Raw genomic sequence first — 23,106 nt, forward strand, 5'->3', positions numbered from 1 at the left:
TGTGTGTGTGTACAGTATGTCTATGTGGGACTTGTGGTTTGGGTAATTGGATGGGTAAAGTGGCGTTTTTTAAAAACTTATATATATATTTTTTTTTTTCCTTAGTAAATGTGCATAAATGTGGGATTCTCTGGTCTTTCATTGATACATCTTTTTGAAGGTAGCAAACCAATGCCACATTTCTAGAAATGGATTATTTTCATTTAGAATTAATATCATGAATGTAATTATAAATGAATATCTATGTTTAACAAATGTTAAGAACTGTATAAATATGTATTACATAAAACTGTTGTGAATTCTATTGTTTAAAAAATGTTTTGTTCCTGAATTATATTGTACCCCATGAAACATATATATCAGATCATATCTGCTAACCGGCATTCATTTGCCAAGTACTTCATAACAAATACCTTCAAGACTAAGGGTATGTTAGGGGTATGTTTAGATGTAACTGTATAGAATAGTATGCTCATAGCGCTAACATAGGCCTCTTTAAATTTAGAGTTGGTTAGAGTTGCAGTTAAAAGTATGGTGTCAGACTTCATCAGCGGGCTTGAATGGGCCAAAAGTCACCAACTATGAACAATAAAGTCGGCAGTGGCATCCATTTTCTGTCCCTGCTTAATCCAACTCAGGCTCACAGGGGGGCTGCAGCCTATCCCAGCTGTTATTGGGTGAGGGTTTGTCATGATCTGTATTGTTTTGATGGGTTTTTTTATGCTCGTTTTCATTCTGTTTCTTGTTTGGCTTCTGTCATTCATTCACTCACATCCTCAGTCTCTCTCCAGTCCAGTCATCAGCTCCATTCCCTTCGTCTGTGTTCATTTATCCTCAACTGCAGTCACTCACTAATCAATCTCCCCATAGTGTCCCGGTTTGTTCTCAGCATTTGTCAGATCCTCACTGTTTCTGACCCCTGATACCATTCCTTGTGTCTAGTCAGTCTGAAGGTTGCGTTGCGTTCTGTTTTTGTTTTCCCTGATTGTTTTTTTTTTTGGTAGTTCCGTCCTTTGCTGCGTCTTTTGTTTTATGATAAACTAGTTACCCTTTCATTCTGCCTCCTCGCTCTCACTTGGTGTCTGCGCCTGGGTCCTCCTTCCCCGTCACCGCCTACATCCGTGACAGGGTGAGGGTACACCCTGGACAGGTCACCAGTCCATCACAGGGCCCCACAGAAACAAACAACCATCCACACTCACACTTACTCCTAGGGTCAATTTTGGAGTCACAAATTAACCTGATGTGTGTTTTTCTCATTACAACATGGTTTTTTTCATTATGGTTATTGGTAGGACATTTAAGACGCCCTGAATATGTCAGCTGTTGGGGTCACCCAGTCTCAGTCTGAAGCAAGTCTCATTTTAGTAACCCCAGTCCAGTGGTGCTTCCAAATAGCACAATGAACACACAGGAAACTGATATTTTTCTTTCAATAATACAGACATTTATTAAGCAGAGAAATGCTTCCCAATTTCCTGTAAAAACAGAAAAAAAAAGAAAAGCGCTTCCATATCAAGAAAAGCATAAATTAAGACGGATACCCAAGGATTAAAAGCCTTACAGCACAGCTACACTTACTCATACAGTCTGGTTTATGTACATAGAAAAGTTTAGGTTTAGCAAATTATGTAGATACCACTGTCTTTTGCTAATTTGCTCAAGTACTTTTAGTGTTTCAAGAACTAACGGAATGTGTGGTTCAAGGATAATGCTGTGCTTGTCCATGTTGCATTAGGTCATTTTAATAAAAAAAAATTCCATTCATTTAAATAAAGCTTAATAAATATCAATATAAAAATATTCATCCATCCATCCCTTTTCTGTACCCCCTTAATTCAGGTGGGGGCTGGAGCCTATCCATCCGCCACTGGGAGAAAGGCAGGGTACACCCTGGACAGGCTGCCATTCTATCAAAGGGCCACACAGAGACAAAAGGTGGGCAGAAGCCGGAGTACCTCGAGAGAAACCATAAATACAGAGGGAGAACATATATATTCCACACCTAACGGCCCCAGCTGAGAGTTAAACCATGAACCCTCCGGCTGTGAGGGGACAGTGCTGAGCACCACACCACCGTGCAGCCCAATTTAGAAATATATTATGAGATATCAATTAAGATACATCTCAAATAGTTTTTAAATTTTAGAACTGAAAAACAAGTAAAACAGGTCATATGGATTTGGAAACTAAACAATCTTCACTTTAAAGGAAACAAACTCTGTGCTATTCAAATTTATGACACGATTACTTTTGTACAAACCGAATTTTACTTATAATGGTTAATTTTTCATCAGCAAAACTCTACCAAAATATTAAAAAAAAACACACATACAGATATGTAAACAACAGAGTTTAAATTAGCTTGTCCTCTCTTAATCTGCATGTGTCTCGAGACCCAGTTTAAGAGTAACGGAGCTCAGAAACAGATTCTTTTACAGCCATTTCAAAAGTTCAGGAAAGGCTCCAAAACATTTCGAGCTTTGTTGTTTTTACAGCGTAGAGCGGTTCAGCAACAGCAGAAAAGGCCCGAGAACATGGATCCAGAGCTGGTTTGGTGGATTCTGTCAGGTAGAGCTTCCACCACCTCTCTGACTTTCCCTTTAGAAAGACCCTTCCACCTCAGCAAGGCAGGAAAGAGCTCCAGGTCCTTGCTGAAGATAGTGGAAAAACAACATGTTAGTAATACGCAGATCCTCTGATGACCCTCCACATGCACGGAAGTATAACGAAAACTTCTTGATTGGTTGGTTCCAGGTTTCTATATTAGATATTTGAGAAACAACAAAAGTCAGTATCTGTTAAATGAATTCAAACTTGTGTTGTTTTACAATGTTACACAAAGAACTGATGTTTTAGTCTTTCTTGACAATTCAGTTGACACTAAATATCTGCTGTGAAGTCAAATGTGCTCAGTTGGGAGATTTTCTTTGTTTCCCTTTTGTCAAAAGCTTAAAACAAAACTGAAGACATCAAAACCATGAAATAATTACAGTTCAAAACGACGGGGTTTTTATGCTATAAGAAAAATAGAAACAAAGCTAAATGTGGTTAATAGCCATCCCGCCTAGTTGTAACTGTTTCTTTTGAAGATGCCTTTGGCTTCTTTAAGTTACCTTCTGGGTTGTTTTAGTCAACAGGTGAGACTTCTGGCTGAATTTCCTGCTTACTTAACTGTGTTATAGTGGTGATGACAAACAGCTCTCAGCCCTTTCCAACTACTGTACTGTACAACCAAGTAAAATAAATGACGGATGATTATTATGACATGAAGATTATTCAAGGGCAGTCTTGGATACCCTTAAAGGCTCTGCTCTGTCCTGTCTGTATGTGCTCAGTAAGTCTTTTAATTTCATGCCACAACGTCATTAGTTTAATTTTACTATTGTGTGCAATACTTGTTTTTTATTTATTTTTTGAGGAACATCAAACCTGTCAAGGGACTAAAGATGGAAATTAGCCTTATGGCTACAATCTTGTAGATTTTGCATTTTGTTTTAAATGCTAGTAATAAATGTTGTCCCTTTGTTAAATAAATAAACTCTAAACTTGAGTTAAGAGTTTGTTTATCACAACGTGAGAATAATGGACGGGTGATGTGGGAGAGTTAGAAAAGAGTAAATTATTTGAGTTTCACAAACTGTGTGTGTGTTTGCCAAATGGCCTCTAGGTGACAGTGCAAACAGTACAAAGCAGTTCTAAAAAAGAGGAATAGTCATGAAAACTTAACTGGACACAACAAAGGAACACACAGTCACCACATTTAGCAAAATTCTCATGAAAGAGCAGCTGCATTACGTTCAAAGTTCCCTTCCACTAAATATTAAGTTGTTAACCTCGTTAACATGCCCCTGATGCTGTTTTTTCACTGCTTTACAAACGACTTGGTTAAGATTAGGAATTGAATACTTGGTTGAGGTTAGATATTGCTGGGTGGATTGCTTATGGTTACTTTTCACCCTAACCTATTATGCTAAAGATAACTTGCTTAATCTCAACCAATTCCTATGTTATAGAAAGGCCTCAGAAATGACTTGGTGAAGGTTAGGAAAACATCACAGTTTGTGTCAAAACAGAAACGATAAACGTCCTACATCACTTTGAAAACCTCTGAATTTGTGTCTATGGATACGAACACAAAGGATATACAAATATTTCACTTTTCTATTTTCACTTTTTTCTAGTATGCAAACACTAGTGACAAAATAAAGACCTATTGAATGAGAAGATAAAACTTTTACTGGTACTGCACGGTATGTATTGTAAGAGCTTACAAATGTGTAGCTAGGTAATTTACCTTTGTCCCTTGGTCTGTATCGTTGCCATGGTGATCTTCAGCCCGTCGATGGATTCACATTCCAACACCTCGGGTATACCGAGCAGCACCGAGTTCCAAGGTTGTACACCGGGAGCCTGATTGAACGCATCACATACTAGTCAGGAATCTATAATGATGTTAAGATTAAGAAAAAGACCTTCTGCTTGCAAGTGACTAAAGTGTTGAGCTCACCAGATCTGAGAATGTTTTGTGAAGCTTATTTGCATCTGAATAGACTCTTTGTGCAACATCAGTATCCCAGCGCTTCAGTTTCCGCTTACTGGTTTGTATGAGATGTTTTAGGTAAGCATGAGCAATGAATTTATAAGCCTCATCCATCACCATCTGAGACGGAAAGATACAAAGAGATGTAGTTTCATTTGAGTTATCTTTTTTAAAAAAGAAAAAAAAACTATAACTTGATAATTATGCATGTTTTGCAATTTATTTGCAGGTAAAATCATCACCTTTTGTTCATCCAAAACAAATGTCAGCTTTGGGAACTGGGTCTTTAAGGGAGCAAGCTTGAGGGGCCACCCAGAACCTGTTTTGAAGTAATCTTTAAAGTGTCTCTGCCGGAGAGAAAATGCATGTCTTTATTTATTTCTTTTCTTTTTCATCTGAAGAATAAATGTATTATCTGTTCCATGTTCTAACTGTCTAAAAAAAACAAATGGTTAACTTATACCTCTGCGTCATCAGCTATTACTTCCATCAGAAGTTTTAAAGTTAACGTTTCCATTTTTTCTAACATGTCCAAAGTTTCCTCAAGAATGGAATGCTGGATGCCAGCTCCTTCAGTCTGGATGTATGTCCTAAACCCAAACAGAACAAATTCTGTAAGAACCATCATCAGTTATAATCATCAGTATTCTCATTTTCTTCCTTAGGTGCTGAAGTATTTTAATTCATATTCTACATGGCGTTGCCCGCTTCAGCCATGTGTTACTGAAGTGACCCTCAAGAACATGAGCAGATTCGGCAAAAAGACACTTATCTTAGAAACTCACTTGATTTCTTTACATGTTTTCAAAGTCTTGAGGAAGAGTATCGTTTCAAGCTCATTCATTGATTCCTTCCCTCTCTGTGTGCTTTTAGTGAGAAGCTCCGCTTGCTCTTCAGTGTACCTTTACAACAAAAAGAATGTGTGGTCAAACTCAAAGAATGCAACATGCTGTGTTTTCATTGGTTATAATGTCATCACATCACAAGGGAAAAAACAATGTCCCCATAGTTTCCAAATCTGTGGAAATAAAAACGACAAATCACCACTCACCCCTTCACAAACGTATGCAGCTCTTGGAAACAAACCTCCCTCACTTTATCAAATATTCCTGAGCTCAGTTTGCCAGCTTCTTTGAGCACGGCATTAATGCACTTCAAGAGGGACAAAAATAGGGAACAAGACTTATTTTTCAAATAAGCATTCAAAAAACATACAACACACACATTTAGGTTCACTCATCTTACCTGAATAATGTCAATATAAAGTCCAACATAAGTTTCCTCATTAGCACATTTTTGGCTTCTATCGGCTTGAAGGATTTTGAGCAGGGACTCACTGATGTCTTTCTGCAGGCAAAGAAAGACACAAATGCTTTTCAAACAAACATTCTGTTTAGTCTGAGATGTGACTCTGGAAAATGATAGTGTTGGAAAAGAGAAAAGTTCAAAGCTCTTTAATTCAAGCATTTTATATCTCTGACACTACAGTTATGAGACACTAGAAAGTTTTTTCAGTTAGGTTTTCCACCACCTTAGTCTCCCCTCAATATCTCAACCGTTATTGGACGGACTGACAAAACATGATGTGCACGTTCATGATGCCACAAAATGAACCCTGATGACCCTCTGACTTTTTCACTGGGAGTTAGAATGATAAAGTAACAGCATAATTCTTCAATAATTCCCTGAACTAGAAATTTTGTAACATTGCACCAGTAGATTGAAGAAAACCCCTGGACAAATAAGGGATATGAAATATGAATAAAAGAATAAGATTTAAACTAAGAAATTACTCTATAAAATAAACTAAATAAGGGCAAGTGTGCACACATGGCTTTTTTTTGTATAAAATCTCTGAATTAGAAGGCAACATAGGAAGTAACTATGCAAATAAGAAAAACTGCTTGAATAGATGTATTGTATACTACAGAAAAACTAGAGAAATAGTGTCAGCAGTATGAAAATATTTGGCTTTGATGACACCTTATGGTCATTGAAGCTACTGACAGTTATATCAGTTTAGCAGATTCGCAAATCATTAACAGTAGTTTGTTTTGGACAGTGCACTCTGTATCTTGCATGCATTCCCTTAAGACCTTAAGACGGGAATCAAAACAATATACAACATTTTTTCTTACCTGTACACTTTTAAACAGTTTGTCTTTTGCTTTTGCTTCCCATTCCTCCAACAGCTGTGGATCAGGTTTAACAAGCACCTCCTGGCTGGGAAAGTACCACAAATACCAACATCAGAACTGAGTACCAGCTTGTTTTTGCTTCCATATCTAATATCCTACATGTCATAAATAGTAAAACAGTTAGAGCATCAGGGGCAGAATCAAAATCTTGAACATCATAATGTAGGTCCCACATACAAGGCCTTTCAAACCTGCTTTACTCTTTTCATTTTGAGATGTGAACATTACGATAAAACCTAACTCCACACCATTAACTCAAAGAAGTTTAAAATAAAGGCTGAGAACAGGAATGAAAGGCAAAAATCTTGCAAACAAGTGTGAAAATGCCAATTCACTGTTTTGAGATGGATTCTGTGCTGCGTTGTTTTAGCAGATGTAACACAGCTGCACATGAATTCTTGCACAGATTGAATAAATAAGTGATGACATGTTCGGTAGCAGGCGGAGGATTAAGCTGTATTTCCTGTTTCCAATTTCCTTTCATGTCTGACTGATGGCAAACAAAGAGGCCAGTATGCGTGTTCAGAAGTCCATGATGGCGGAATAGATTTGGAAAAGACATCACCTTATACCTCTCTGATGTTCATACCTTTTTTACTGTGGATTTATTTTTGGCTTTTTTCTCATTTACAGCGTGATAAGGAGACACATTGAATGAACTACTTCCCTTTTATCTTTACCTGACCTGGTTCATACCAAAAAGGTATGGATGACATAGTAAGCAAACATGCATGAGCTGACAGATACATACCTTAGGTATGTATGTAAGACCCAGTTCATCAGCATCAGGGTGTTTTTGGACAAGGTGATGTTCTGAAGCAGGATGTGCAGGTAAGAAATTATCTGATGATGATAACGATCAGTGGCCCATTTCCTACTCTCCCCAGTCAATGAACAATTGAGGCACTCAGGCACATTAAACACAGCTTCTTTCAAATCTAATAAATGCTGCTTTAGATTCTGGTCCAGGTCCGGAGGAGCCTTTGGGAAGTTCTGGGACAAATCTGATTTAGGCTGCACAGAGTAACGGTTACCATCATCACAGGATTGGTTACATCTCTGCAAAAATCGCTCTTCGTCAATGTTGAAGCAGTTATGAACCGTGGGGTTTTCCTCCAAGTAACCTGCATAATTACAAAGAGGCCAAAGTGTGTCACAATTCTTCACATTCAGTACTATTGTCGCCATTGTGTTTAACCGAATAGTGACAATATTTCAGTTTTGAATTATCTTGTACCCATTACAGTTGCAGGATAACAGAAATGATAAAAATCTTGATTACGCACGTACTGACAGTATTTTTCAAATGTGGATTTCCCTCTGATTTAATGTGATTCTATTCCCATTAGATTTTATAGCAACAGGTATAGCAAATTGATGATATCAGCTATTATTTGAATTTCTTTCACCATATACTATGTAGATCGGCATAAAACTGTTATGAGCAGTTTTGGCAGATGGTGAGTCCTAATCCTCTGATATACAGATACTTAATCTAACCACAACAGCTCGGAAGTCTTTCTTTTTTTAAACAATGCATGATTTTGCACTAATAGCACTGCAGAAAGCAGGTTTGTTTTTTCAGAGGCATAAAAAGAGGTGGCCACACCCAAACTCTGAATAATAGCAAGCTGTTACATACCATCTTGTATGTCGTTGTTGTTTTTCTCAATTAAGAGTTCGGTGCCGTTGCGCCTGCGATATTTACTCCCTGGAGTGATACATTTTTTTATCTTCACCCTGAGACGATCCATCTGTTCACGCTGACTTTTCTACTGAGCTGAGCCACACTCCTCCTAAGAGCTGTTCTGTGAGACACAGGAGTGCGGTTCTCTATAAAGGCTTATCACTGTAAGGGGTTTTCCCATAACATCACAACCATCCCAACTTACTTTCATTTTCATTTTCAATTTCAATTTCTTTGCTGGGGTTGCATCATATTATGGAAACAATGATCATCATCCATTTTCTAAGTGACCGGTCCTGGTCCTCTGTAGGAAAAGGGTTTTTGAGAAAAGAGTGAGGCCTAATTTCCTAAGTTAATGTGTTTGTATTGCTAATCCTAAGAACTTGAATAAGGGCAACTGGACTTCTTTTTTCTTGGTTCTTGAAAACATTCCATCTCTTACCTAAAAAGCTGCTTCAGTTGATCGGGAGCATTGACTTACAAATAGTTGAAGGGCCGTTCACACTTGGCGGGGGCACGTGGGGGGGTCTAGCACAGAAAAAAAAACGTTTTCTCTCACCAGCTTACAAGTTATAAAGTCAGGAAAAGAGGCTAATTTGGTCAGACTTTTTGTTTGTTGGCCCTTTAGGACTCTTAAAGTAAGGGGTAAAAAAATCATTTTGTTTCACTTAGTGAATGGATAAGCCCAATTTTTTTCCTTTGCTTGCCTCTCAGGGCTTGTTGAGGAGTCCCAATTATAATAATAAGAAGATGAATAAATAAATAAAATGAACACTTATGCTGCTATCAATGTAACTTTTTGTATCCATAATTATATAATTGTGGCCGAGTCAGATTAAACCTCAAAAACCCAGAATAAAATGGAACAAGAGACCACTATACTAAAGAAAAATCTATTTTATTTGCAATAAAATAAATTGCTTTAAAAGGTTAAATTAACAAAGACATGGACCACACAAAAATAAAGGCTATCTGGCATTACTATGGAGGCTGTGGTAGAGAAACAGGCTAAAACTAGCACCATACATAAAAATCAAGAAAGCAAAGAAAACACCATAAATAATGGCAATTCACAACACAGCAAAAAACATGCAAAAACACTACTCTCCTAATTAATCCTGGTTAGGGTTAGGGTTAAATAAGCCAAATGACTAAAAAAAAACTAAGAAAAAGGCCCATTCAATTGGTCGGCTAAGAAAAAAACTCCAAAAACTAAAAGTGGGGGGAAAAAGTGGGTAGCACCTCTGATGCTGTACTGACTTAGCTGGAGCACAGCCCCCCTCTTTTCTTCCTCCCAACCAGAGACACGCAGGTGACTTATATCTTGGCCGTTTTGCTCAAGCAACGACTCCAAGTTTTGTGATCCTCACCAAACATGACTCAAATCAACAGGCAAAGGCTGCTCAAACTCTGCTCTCATGTGTGTCAAGTCAAGAAGGGGGACCCAAATTAACTTTTATAGCCTCTGCCCCTTGGCTCAACTCTACTGCCATGCATACTAGTAACCCACCATTCCATACAATCATAATGTACTGTAAAACAGTGAAAGTTGCAATATCGTGTCAATATCTGTCATTCCTGACAGAGGCTGAAAACAGAAGCCGGCAAATCAGTTTCATCATAGTGTCTACACTTTCTCAAATACTCTAGGGACCATATTATTGGATAAAGATTTTTAATCACCTGAGCTCAGACTTTATGACTAAAAAATATTAATCTATTTTGGTATGTTATTTATATATTTTTATTTATCATATTTATTGTATGTTAACTTTCACTTCCCAACTGAACTGATGAGTATTGTCAGGTTTGTGTTGGTGGCTCAGCTGTGGCATTCAAAGGTAATATCACCCTTGAGGCATGAGGAAACAGCCGTTGGGAAAAGATTTGGGGTATTCCCGCACAACTGAGGATAGAGGAGAAGGATATTCCCCACAAACAACAAACAGCCAAACGTTTGGGTGATAAAAGAATGTGTTTCAACACTCTGCTAGTAAAATTAGAGATAAGTGAATCATTAAATGTATCACAGTCCAGAGTCCACTTTCTGTAGAAGAACTGTGGACTGATACATCTGACAAGGAGTGGAAAACATCAGAAGATAACAAGAGAAAAAGAAAAGATCAGTTTATGCAGTGAGGGTTTGTAACCACGCCTGGTTTTGTTAATCACTGATCTTTATACAGACAACTTTGAATCCTTTCAGACTGTCAGGGTAAAACAGGTGGGGGAAAAAAGCTCATATCAAAGTGTTACCTTATAGATATTACAATAAAGAAAAATTGAACAGTTGCAGAAAAATATAGCAAGTTTTGAAATGAAAATATGACAGTGAGCGCTTTGAGATACACGATAACGTTTAGCTGAGCAGACTGATTTCATATAGTCATATTTTTGGGTTGTGTGGAAGGTTAAACGTGTTAATTTGTGCTTAAGAACCTAACTGCGGTGAAACGGGTTAATTATTCTAATGACTTTTTGTTCTGCCACTGTCAGTCTTGCATCCTCACTTGCTAAACTTGTCTTTAGTGTATTAAAAAAAAGTGCTACCAATCCAACACATTTCATATTACTGGCGCTACAAAAAAGTCTTGTGATCACCAATGTCAGAATGATTCATCTTCAAGAAATCTTGAATATCTGTATAAAACTCTACAGGATGGAAAGCTATTTTGACAATATAGCAGTAAATACAGTAAATCTTTTTTTTTTTTTATGGCATTCGGCACAATTCCTCGCCTTGAGTTTAGCTGAACAGTGAGTTTTCATGTTTTTGACTGTGTGATTCAGGACATTTTACTGTAAGACTGTATTCAGCTCATTTCAAGATCAAAGTGGGAGCCTCGTGGGAAGGACACACCCACTGCTCCTTATTGACCTGGGCGAGCTCATACCGCCTCCTTTCTTTAGTTTTGACTGTGGGCAGTTATAGCTTCACAGCAGTTAAACTGGGTGCTGCCGTTGCCTGTACAGACGGTACCTGCCTTATGAGTCATCTTGCAATGAGAAAACAAGTGACATTTGCAGAAAATCAGATGGTCCACATTCTCCATCATGATGAAGCCTTACCAAGGTAATGATTAAACTTTAGTGCCTACCAATACAAATATCCTGTTGTAATGATATTATCCTGTACCTGAGTTTGTTTTATTTTAATTTAGTAATTTTTCTCTTTCTGTTGTAGGAGCACTGGAATTAATCAGCCAGAAATGGGTATGTACACACTATTCAACAAAAATAAGCAATCGGTAAAGCAAGATATGAGCAGAAAGTTAAAAAAAAAATTGAAATTACTCCATATGGTTCATATTCCATTCATTATATTGAATTCACTGTATTCTGTCTATTTCAGCGTTTTTTTCCTGGGTCATATTTCAAATATGCAAGCACTGCCTGTTTGTTAAATAAGCAACATGTGTTTGGCTTTGAAACCTTAGAGCTGGGCTGTTTTTTTGTTTCTTTGGCACAGCAAAGTGAGGGGGTCAGTTGAAACCAGGTGAAACCACACACCTGAACCTGACCTGGGTCACGCCTGATAAGTTACAGGAAGAAAGCCTCCTCGCGCTGCTTTACAATTAGGTGCTCCCTGGTTTGACAGTGTAACTAAGCCCACTTACAAACCTCTGGATTGTGCACACGTGTACCAATAAATAAACCAAAGAGCCTATTTCCATTATCAGATTTGACCTGTTATATTGAAAAGAACATTGCTTGAGCACTGTAACGAGTTTAATAATTTACATTTAACTTTGAAGTCATACATCATTAAATTGTCTATTATCTTTATGATTCTTCACTGGGACATAATTGAAGGTGCTACATATAAAGTCTAGAATTCCATAAGTCAGCATTTCAAAAATTTGATCTCAGCTGTGTTCAAACATTTATTTTTCAGATCACAACTCAAAATGAAACACATCATTGTCATTTTGCAGATCTTCAATCATTCTACCTCACTTTGTGGTCATTTTACATCTTGTTGTCATTTGAACTTTATGAACAGTCATTAAGTGTCCATGTCCACTTTGCATGTCCTTGTGTCATTTTGTGTTTCTCTGCGGCCTTTTGCATATTTTTGCCCGTTTTCTTGTTGCTTTTGTACAGCTTTGTATGTAATTCATCTCTTTGTGTCCATTTCACATCTCCTCGTGGTGATTGCATCTCTTTCTGAATATTTTAAATATCTCTGCGTTTATTTGCACCTCCTTTTCGTTTTTCTTCCTTTGTAGTTGTGTTCATCTCTTTTTTCTTTGCTGTGTCTCTATCTGATCCTCAAAATTAAAAAAAACTTCTGTTTTGTTTGGTAACAGCATTAAATCATGTTGGCGTGAGCTTCAATGATGAATTGAAAATCAACAGACCGAGAGCTGCAGGAGGCAAGCCACAAGTGTTACAACTAACATCCATACAAATCCCAAAAACCATGACTGCTGCCCCGTTCTTGAAGGTGAATTAGGATCCTTTAATGTGTTGATGTATCTGATTTTCATCTGCTTTGCTCACAGTGATCACTCATCACAGTAAAATATCGAGAAGCACAGAATCAAATGGAAATGCTTCAAGTTTAGTGATGTTTAACTTTACAGTAGAACTTCCTCACAAAAGACAGAGAAAAACAGACCTTTGCTTTTCCCTCAGCATGCTGCACTTACACCAGCTCAGAGGGAGTATCTTTACACCATCGCAGCTTCCTACAGCACTGCACATGTCCGCAGCCTCATCAGCCAACACTACATGAATGTACTGCACAGGAGTATACAAGCAGGTGAGGACTAAACAGTTGGAATCACACAGATAGCACTACCAACTGCTTACGACTTGACTTTTTTGCAAAAATAGGTCAAGTAAAGCACTGTGCCAAACACTGATCTTTTCATTGTTGTCATTGCTTTTTATGAAACACTTTTTGTCAGTGACTAAATCTGATGCTCATTGTGATTCTGTTTTAGGCTACGACACTGAAAGAGACAACCCTCTCATCACATCTGTAACTTCAGCTGAGAATGAGAACAAAAAACATCAATCAAAAACACAGTCAGAAAAAATGTCCAGATCAAAACACATCAAGATAAATACTGATGCGGGACATTCTGGAAAATTCTTCCTGCCAAACATCCCACACAGAAAAGCCAGGTGGGACCCGTCGTCTCTCTTTGACGATAATTCTAGTTTATTTCACCTCTGCATATTTGCCATTGAAGGGTCTAGTGTGGCTGGGCCACGCTGACTTTGCACCTTTCCATTATGTTGCAGATATTCAGGCAAACAAAGAGTCAAACAAAACAGCTTTTACAGTCAAAAAGAGAAGCCAGAGGCCTTCCAAAATAATTCAGAAATGAACCTGAATGATTGCTCAGTCTAAATAAATGGTGAAATATTAAACATTTGATTCATATCTAACATTGCAGGCCTTTTGATACATTAGCTTCAAAACACAAAAGGAAGTAACAAGCAACATCCCAACCAGTGGAGAGAAAAAGCCCAAGAAGTAAGTCAACAAAATATATTCATCTCAAAAGATTTGATTTTATTCATTTATCAAATTGTTTTTAAGTGGGTTTGTGTGAAGCACTCATCAGTAGTTCCTGTCTTACCTGCAGTAGACAGCGGTCAGAGCGCCCTCAGTTTGAAGAATCAAAGGGCTGATTTACACCTTTAGCCATCTGACAAAAATATGTAAATAACAGCAGCTTTATTTGTTGTTGGATGTATTAGTATACACTTACACTTGATTGTCTTTACAAAAAAGATGCAAATAAATGGGACATTGAAGCATGTACAGAGCACCTAGGCCCATTTGAGTCTGATTGAGAGAATACATTCAGAAGTAATTTGAATACCAACTGCGTTATCTGGATATGTTAGTCTGGTTTTAAGAGGTTCGATTTCCATTGATTTTGGTTCGACAAACGTGCTTACATGAATTTTAAAGGTCCGGTTTTGGTCAGGGTAACATCATCATTTTTCTCTAGTTTTATGTAAACAAGCTAACTGACTACTCAGAAGTACTACACACAAAACCACCCCCCCAAAAAATCCTGTAGAGGTAAATGTTTGAGCTCACTTTCAATGGGAGACTGGGATGATGACAACTTCTCAGATTTATAAATGTTTAAAGTTGTGATAGAACACCCTCTTTCTTTTCTTTGCTTTCTCTTAGCACTAGAAGTTGACGTTAAAAACTTTAAAAAAAACTAAATAATTAAGCAGGTGGACAGGTGGAGTTTATAATGGGTGCACTAAACATGGCATGGCATTTCACTCTGATACATCTAGAAGCTGTTCACAAAAGGAAGAAAACATATTAACATGATTATCTGAAATATGTACCACATTTAGTTTCTGTGTATTCATATTTGTATATGTGTGTTTCTGTGGAAAGTTTTAGTGTAAGATCGGTTTGTCTAAGATGTCCCGATGAAGTTTGCGAGCAGCAGCTGAGTTTTCATTCTTGACTTAAGTAGTTATCTGTCACCAAAATATTTGATGCCCTCCAGTGTTAGAAAGCTTACACCTTTGGAGGACCAGGGGCCCGTTGCACAAAAGTAGGATAAAGGATTAAGCCGGGATATGTTAGCTATCCTGGATCAACTTATCCGTGATCCAGTTGCACAAAAGTGGGATAGAGGGAAGTGGGATATGTTCAGACCTAAGTTACCATGGAGATTTATTCTGTGAAGCTAGCCTGCTCCAGACCAGGCTAAGTTCCAGGATCTGTTTAATCTCATTCCTTATCTCAGTCAGCGGTCGCCACAAATGGAAACCAATATTTATTCCACTGCCTAGAACATATTGTTAAAACATTTAACTATACCCACTATCATTATTGAAACATTTGTGATCATTAATTACAATCATTTTAGATAACTGATGATTTTAGATGAACCACTAGATAATTTAGTTTCCCACAGACTACACATAAAGTACATCACCATATAAATATAAATACACATTAGAGAGTACCATGATGTTCCTTTATTGAACAAGGATGAATCAAAGCAAGTAAACCATCAGCTCCTTTCAAAACTGAAGTCACACAGTGCTCTACAAGACAAAAAGCACAGAATCAAAGCATGCAGTTTGAGACAAACTGTTTGTAAAAATGGGCTATACAAATAAAATTGCCTTGCCTATACAGCACAAAAACCTAACAAAAATTCCTCTGCCATTGCAGGCCCAACTTAAATAAACATGCAATATTAATTGAAATAATTTAACACATATTGGTCTCTGACCAGCCGACCACAGTCGTCATCCGGGAAGATGGCAGGATTGTCCCAGTCTATGAGAGCTGGCACTCTGGGGGCCCTCTCCTTTCTCAGGCAGGCCACATTGTGGAGGACAGCACAGGCCACAATGATATAACATGCCCTGTCTGGGCTGACTCTCAGGTGGTTCAGACACTGAAAACGTGCCTTCAGTAGGCCAAATGTAATTTCTATCCGGGCCCTTGTTCTGGCATGGGCATGGTTGTATGCCAGTTGTGCCTCCAGAGGGTCTGCAAATGGAGTGAGCAGAAAAGGCTGGCAGGCATACCCTCTGTCACCCAGCAATACACCCAGGAATTCACCTGTGAATACAAAATGTTACCATCACAACCTCATAAGTAGTGACATTCTTAACACAGTCATTATGTTAAAAGTGGTTATCAATAGAGGTTCTGTGGCTCACCTTGTGTTAGGCGCCGATAGATCTCTGAGTTCCGAAACACTCGGGAGTCGTGGACCGAGCCGGGCCACTTTGCCACAACATTACTGATCAAATTGTCAGCATTGCAGACCATCTGAAATGATAAGATGTTAAACCAATTAATGCACAGTACAGGCAATGCGTGGGCAGGCACATTCTTAATAAAAAGTACACTTGTTCATTATTTGTCAGGGGACTTACCATTCTGCAGGATGTTCTTATATTTCACTTTGACTTGCTGCCATGTCCGTTTTGGCCCAGTCATGTTAAATCTACATGCACAAAAACTCACACACAATGAAACAGTGGAGGAGCATGGAGTTACATTTAGATAGTTTCACTCACATGCAGTCAATTTCAACTTATTCATAATCAAAGTAGGCTACAAATATCTTTTCAAATATCGTCACCTTCCTAAAATAATCGCATAAGTCATTTTTTCAGGTTTTTCAGGAAACACAAAAAACTCCCCCCAAAAGTGAAATTATAGCATAAAATAATAATTTCAGTCAGTAAGTATGTATCAAAGGATGCTTGACATAAGAACACTTATTGTTTTTCATAAAAACTAAGATTAAATAAATGACTTAGGCATTTTTTGGACCACACCTTTGATGCCAAAAAATGACTTGGGCGATTATTTTAGGAAGGTGACGATATGTTAATTAACATTTTATTTGGATTGTAGCCTAATTGGGATGGTTTCAGTGGAGTGGTGAGTGTGTATTTGTGCACTACTTCCGCATTCAGGCGGTCAGCAATGGTTTGCCACGCTTGCTCCCTTTGTTTTTTGATTGTGGCAGTATTTCCTTTTTGTTTTATTTTCTCCTTCACCTCTTCATATGCTTCCATTAATAGTTCTTGCTCCGCTGGGGAGAAATACGCCGCCCTTGTTGCCATGGTGAATCAGTGAATCTATGATCGATCGTGGGGTCTATTTAAGCAAGCCGTGTGCAGCACTTATCCAGGATCGCTTTCACCTGGCTTAATGAATCCGTGTCTGCTCATCCTGGCTTGGCCTTTGTGCAACCAACTAAGCCCGGGCGCACATGTTTTGGATTCCTTGAACCTGGCTAAGTAATTCATCCTGGATGTCTAAATCCTACTTTTGTGCAACGGGCCCCTCGTTTCCGGGAAATCACACTTCTTGTTTGAAAGGGACAATAACAATGGAACTACGCCCCATCGCTCCGAGCTATAACTGCTTACCTGCTTGGCATTTTGGACTGGCCTCAACCTGTGTTTTTTTACACACACACACACACAGGTGTCTTGTCTGTTACAGAACAACTCTGAAACCCAATTCCTCTGCACATACTAGTAAACAAAAGGAAAAAAGAAAAGAAAAGCAAGGCAAGAAACATGGGAAATATGATTTTCTTTCCTTTATTTTGTCAATGAATAAATAACTCCCTGGCAGCCATTCTTACTGAACATTTAAAACTCCTCATTTAAAATACCTGCATATTTACTTGATTTATGTGCATTGAAAATAACCAAATCTACTTTCTACAGGTATGGAGTGGAGGAAGGAACTTGCTATGACCCATATGTGTTAATCAAAGGTTGTCTGTGATTGGCTCTCCAAAGAGATCTTGTTTTGCTACCTTTAAGTACTTCCCTTACAAAAGACCCATCCACTGATTTGGAATAATTGTATCATATATATTATAAATTGTATCTTAAGTTCATGTTGGTGTTAATTTATCATTATGTGCTTTCATATCAACATCAGACAGGTCAGCAGCCAGGATTTTAGAGATAGTGTTCAAATGTATTGTTTCTTAATGTGGCGGCTTCTCCACACCAAGGGGCACATGTCACAGTCATGAAAATATTTCAGACCTAAAGAATGACCCGTCTTCTGTAAGTAAATTTTCACTCCATGACCAAAACCATTTGGACACCGCTGCTCGTACTATTGCCATAAAAAAAAGCCACAGGTGGAACAAAATTTGATCTTTATTGTGGAAATGAATTAAGAAGGCTGACTTCAGGAAACTAAAGGTCTGTTGATTACGTGTACAGGATATATCAGGGGTGAAAACAAACAACAACAAAAAAAAAGAGAAAAAAAAAAAAGAGAGAAAATGGCACCAAACATTTCATTTTATTAGCAAAACATGTGACATGTGCAACTCTCTCATGACAACTTGGAAATAAGTGAATGCTGATGACTTATAAACAATATAATACACAGATCTTCTGGAGTTACGTGACTGAACAGTTTGTTACAGCATCAATATTGTGGTTGGACTGAGAGAGCTGCTGCCCCCTGGTGGACAGGAATGAAAAGATACATGGAGCCTTGTTAACCTGACACTCCTCCCTTTCCTCCTTTAAGATTTCTTGTACTCGATTCTCTCCACCTTGACGTCATCACCAATCAGTTGATAAACGTATGTCACCACTGTGGAAGCCTGGATGTCCATTAATACAAAAGAGGGGATGATGTTTCTGTAATGAAAGAAAAAACATGGGTCTTTTGCAAAAGCTTTTCTCAATGACAATGCCTGCCTCAGCTTTTATACTGGTTGAACTAATCATGTTTGTATAATTAAAACACAACGGCTGTCACAGACAGACATTCTGATTAAAAAAAACATGTAATAGTTGTAAATAATTCATTTTATGCTCCTTTTCCTCCTGCTGTTGTCCTGTTTGTTGCTCAGCTGACAGCTGATTGTGTGACGTACGCTATCATTTCCACACTGAGTGGATAATCTGATCACACAGGATGCACGTGAGGATGCATTTTAATGCCAGCTATGAACATGCATACCTGGGCACTGTCCATACTAACAAAACAAACTCTTTCCTCTATGTTTGCGCCTCTCATTCATATGCAAACAAAGATTTTAGTCGGACAAACAGATTTTGAAAAACTGTTCTCGGTGTATCTGTGTGTACAAGGCAAACATCTCAGCCTTCTTTGTGCATACCCCCTGTTGCAGTGTGTTCTGAAGACGTGCTGGAAACTACAACAACAATGTACCTATATACAGGCATGCAGCCCAACAGCACATTTGTGATGGTGCAATGAAGTGTTGTTTGTTTCATTTCCCATTTATTGCAGCGTACACAAACCATAACTTTTATATTTATGCCACTGCCAAAATATTAAGTGTATATGTTTTACAGACACCTACCGTTCAAGTGCATTGTAGGCTCCAGTAGCAGAACCAGGGTTGATATAGAACTTGTTTTCATTCTCGAACGCCTCGAACTTGTGCGTGTGCCCGGAGATGAGGATATCGACATCAAGTTGTCTCTGGAGCAGTGCCAGGCTAGCCATGTCACCCCAGGGGATCACTTGGTGGCCGTGGATGAGGCCAATCTTGAACTGGCCCACTGTGACCACCTTTTGCTCTGGGTAATTCAGGTTCTGAGAGAAAGGAACATTTGAGGAGAAGGAAAATCAACAAGCACAGTAGGGTCTCTGGACTTTTGCTTTCATTAGGAATAATAAAAAAAAAAATAATAAAATAAATTCAGCTTAGGTTGGTTAGTTTAAACCAGACTGCAAACACTGACATCCGCTTTAATAAAAGGTTGTCAATTCTTCAACAAAAGTGGTCAAAGTAGGTAGAATATTTAGATTTAATGTAATATTATTTTGTGTGGCTCTTATGCCTAATGGTTAATCTAAAGAAACCTTATGCGTTTCCTTTTTTAGTTCTTCTGTAGTATTGTGGTATCCAATGAATATGTTAATATTTAAAAGGGCGACATAGGCCGTCTGCCAAAACACACGCACCTCATCAAAGTCTCCCCTGACTATGTGGACATCTCCTGCGAGGGTTTTCAGGTAGTCATAGCTCTCCTTGGTGCAAAGGTTGCCTGTGCAGAGAATGTGCTGGATCTTCCCCGGAACCAACAGCTTCTTAAACTTGGCTGGCAGCGTGTTGCACCGGTGGGGGATGTGCAGATCACCTAACACCAGGACCAACTTATAGCATCGCACAGACATACAAACACACACGTTAGTCACCCATTGATAAATTCAGTCTATGTACTAAAGTTTCTGAACACTGCAAAAGGAAGTGGGCCAAGAGCAGAGCCCTGCAGGACGCCGCTGGTCAATCCTGCAGTGGAAAATATTGCACACACACTCAACTATAACCACTGTGCACCTCAGTTAGTTATTGTTAATTTCTTTTGTCATTTTGAAAACAGGAAACGTAATCTGGAGTTTTAGGTTATCTAGTACAGTGGATAAACAGCCTTTGTTCACAGCATTCAAACTAACAAATCAGCTGCATTTGTGAGTAAAAAACTGAGTATCTTAAGTGTCTGAATTCAAACTGGCTTCTGAATGTTACTTCATTGTACATATTCTGAAAATAAGCCATGATATAAAGGTTTATTGAATCTGCACAGTTGGATTTCAGACACTCTCTGGACAGATGAGAAAGTTTATCATGTGTTCACACAACACGAAACGTCGGAAGAAAAACAAACAACCCAAAGGATTTAGATTAAAATCCACAAATTACATTTTAAACTTCACCAGCCACCAAACAAATGGCTGGTACAACTGACTGGTTCTGACTGGTATAATTTTAGTGAGTAACAAATCAACATTTTAAGGCCCAACTAGAAGCCAAGTATAAGTCAAACCAGAAACTCTGACTGGTGCACTGAAGTTAAATGTGTGACATTTATAAGAATAATTTTTTGTCACTTCATTGAATACTAATCAAAGGTTTGGAAACACCAAATCAATCATTTTGACTTACTGTGTGTCCAAACTGTAGCCTTTCTAAAGTATGCCTAAAGCCTAAACTACACTATAGTGTAAAAGTCATGATGCATCCCTAATTTCATCAACTTCATAAGACCCGTTGCCACTAATTATACCTCAGCCTTTTCTCCCCGTCTCCCCATCAAGCTTCCTTAAGAATGGCTTCTTGACAGCCACCCTTCCATGGAGACCATTTCTTTACAAAATGGTCTTTATGTAACACAGCTGCATTATTTGACTTACTTTCTATACTTGAGTGTTTAATAAGTCACTGTTAAGTGGTGTAACAAACAAAGAATAAAAATGCATTCTTCTAACGATGGTCAGGTACAAGGACTGGAGTGAATATAAATGGGGAAAAACTTTGAGAGATCATCAGAAAGCCTGGAGAACTAATACTCAAGAGGGAGCCTGTATCTGGGGTGGCTCAAGACCTTTACATAGAACTGTAAAAATCATCTAGAAAGAAAAATTCAATTCATCTTTGAACATTTTAGAGAAGGGGGCCTTAAATCCTGCCTGAGTCAAATATTTCTATACAGATCTAAGATGTCTAATTTAGGAGCGTCAGACTACTCTGTCTAATTTCAGGGACATTTTGACTTCATAAGTAATTAGTGATACCATTTTAGTGGAAAGAACTGAGAGCAGCCGTAAAAAAAAAAAAGAGCATGAAACAAACATGCTCTGCAATTGTTGAGCAAGCAGCAGTTAGCTGTGCTGAGAGAGGCAGAAACAGCAGACCTCCGCAACCCATTCTCGTGTTAGAGTGCCAGGCAGAGGAGTGATCAGAAAACAGCACAGAGCAAGAACACTTACCCGATGACCAGCCTGGTTGGTTGAAGATGGGCAAAGAGGGGGGTGGAGGTGGGAGGTGAGGGGAGTGGGTGAGATAGGGAAAGAAGGTAGGTTGTGTGTGTGGAGAGCGACACGAGACGTGATCAAAGATTGGGGTGAAAAGCACAAAAAGGAAAAACAAAAGACAAGAAAGAATTGGGATAAGAGAGAAAAACTGAAATTAGAAAATTAAAAAAATGAATGGATTAACAACAAACAGGAAAAATTAAACGACAATGTGGTGGAATCAGTTGTTAATGGTTGATGGTTAGTGATAATGACAGGCCAAAACAATTACAGGAATCTAACTAAATGGGAGCAAATGCAAAATCATGTGCTGAAGCAAATCATGGCGCTCAATGGCATTTAGGGCAGTTTTAACAAATCATCTGTGTAGATGTAAACTCCACATAAACTTGCTTTTACAAAAAAATAAAAAATAAAACTAACTCAATAACAACCTGAAAGTTGCAAAAAGAAAAGGATGAATGAATGTCGGAAGGGATGGCTGGGCAGTCGGCCTTCATATCAAAATAAATTAAACAGACAGGTGTCATTAGTTTGCATGTCTGCAATAAACAAAAACAACATAAACACCAACAACAAAGAAACAAAAAAAAAACCTGACGGTTAATGCGATAATAACTGGGTGATAAACCCTCATTATTGAACCACAGGAAAGTGCATCTTAAACTGAAGTTATCTTTAGCCTGCTAGCCCTTCTAGCTAACTGGTTGGCAAATAGGAAAAATGCAACATTCCCTGATAATAACCAAACAAACCACAAGAATGGATGAGGAACAAACATGACAAACAGAGAGACCACCGTGCAAAGGAAAAGAGTGATTTAAAGGGTGACCGCAGCTTGCAGTAGTGACTTTTTGGGGACTAAACTGCTCAGCTGTCATGTGATCGATGATCCATCTCGGAATCGAGCTTCACTACTTAACACAGTGGCTGAGACTGAGGACGCCATGGAGACACTTTGTTTCCGTCCTTACGTAAATTGTTAATCTAAGAAAACACCAAGCGCATGATACGCGCGCTGTAAATGTGGGAAATGGTGGCCCTTTCGCCATTTCATACTCACCATCTTCTCTGTTGCTGTTTGCTGCTAGTCAAGTTGAGGAAGCGCCTACGCAAATATAGCGTCAAGATGTCAGCCAATGGGAGACGGGATGCATCAAGCTACTAATTCAATACTTCCTTTTAACCTTTCAAAATAAAACACATAAACCCTTACATATGTACAGTCATGTGAAGACATTACATAAACAGCTACATTAGGGTTTAAAAGTAATATCACATGACTAAAAAAAATCACAGTCATGAAGAAATGTATATTATTCCCTTATTTCAGATGTTAAATCAGTAAAGTAATATGTATACATGACGCATGATCTTAACA

The 23,106-nt window shown here is 38.3% G+C and overlaps 2 protein-coding genes across 3 annotated transcripts; both read right to left on the reverse strand.

Annotated features, from left to right (window-relative positions):
• Positions 1-1,512: 1,512 nt before the first annotated feature.
• On the reverse strand, positions 1,513-8,547 carry LOC142366157 (uncharacterized). Its single transcript, XM_075447968.1, has 11 exons — positions 8,384-8,547; positions 7,493-7,865; positions 6,682-6,766; positions 5,789-5,890; positions 5,595-5,695; positions 5,329-5,445; positions 5,007-5,133; positions 4,786-4,890; positions 4,511-4,663; positions 4,298-4,413; positions 1,513-2,654 (listed from the first exon to the last, which is right to left on the reverse strand). The coding sequence occupies exons 1-11, from the start codon at positions 8,493-8,495 to the stop codon at positions 2,510-2,512; spliced, it is 1,536 nt and encodes a 511-aa protein (XP_075304083.1). The 5' UTR covers positions 8,496-8,547; the 3' UTR covers positions 1,513-2,509.
• Positions 8,548-18,061: 9,514 nt separating this feature from the next.
• Positions 18,062-22,866, reverse strand: vps29 (VPS29 retromer complex component). 2 transcript variants are annotated; one of them, XM_075448071.1, is made up of 5 exons: positions 22,789-22,806; positions 21,681-21,692; positions 19,875-20,066; positions 19,267-19,502; positions 18,062-18,574 (listed from the first exon to the last, which is right to left on the reverse strand). In XM_075448071.1, exons 1-5 carry the CDS (start codon positions 22,789-22,791, stop codon positions 18,457-18,459), a joined length of 561 nt encoding a protein of 186 aa, XP_075304186.1. In that variant the 5' UTR covers positions 22,792-22,806; the 3' UTR covers positions 18,062-18,456. The 2 variants fall into 2 exon arrangements, with proteins under 2 accessions (XP_075304186.1, XP_075304187.1); XM_075448072.1 differs by lacking the exon at positions 21,681-21,692 and having other exon boundaries at positions 22,789-22,866.
• Positions 22,867-23,106: the final 240 nt, after the last annotated feature.

Source organism: Odontesthes bonariensis, chromosome 17 (assembly GCF_027942865.1).
Source record: "Odontesthes bonariensis isolate fOdoBon6 chromosome 17, fOdoBon6.hap1, whole genome shotgun sequence".
In the NCBI taxonomy this organism is placed as follows: domain Eukaryota; kingdom Metazoa; phylum Chordata; class Actinopteri; order Atheriniformes; family Atherinopsidae; genus Odontesthes; species Odontesthes bonariensis.

What these genes read in the sequence shown, in the direction of transcription:
- LOC142366157 (XM_075447968.1), bottom strand. Translation starts at nt 8,495, where the DNA reads ATGGATCGTCTCAGGGTGAAGATAAAAAAATGTATCACTCCAGGGAGT. An exon ending in CTGCATACGTTTGTGAAGGG is followed by an intron (nt 5,446 to 5,594) that starts GTGAGTGGTGAT and finishes TTTGTTGTAAAG; the next exon opens with GTACACTGAAGAGCAAGCGG. An exon ending in ATACAGACCAAGGGACAAAG is followed by an intron (nt 2,655 to 4,297) that starts GTAAATTACCTA and finishes CACTATCTTCAG; the next exon opens with CAAGGACCTGGAGCTCTTTC.
- vps29 (XM_075448071.1), bottom strand. An exon ending in TCAGGGGAGACTTTGATGAG is followed by an intron (nt 19,503 to 19,874) that starts GTGCGTGTGTTT and finishes CCTTTCTCTCAG; the next exon opens with AACCTGAATTACCCAGAGCA. An exon ending in GCCTACAATGCACTTGAACG is followed by an intron (nt 18,575 to 19,266) that starts GTAGGTGTCTGT and finishes CTTTCATTACAG; the next exon opens with AAACATCATCCCCTCTTTTG.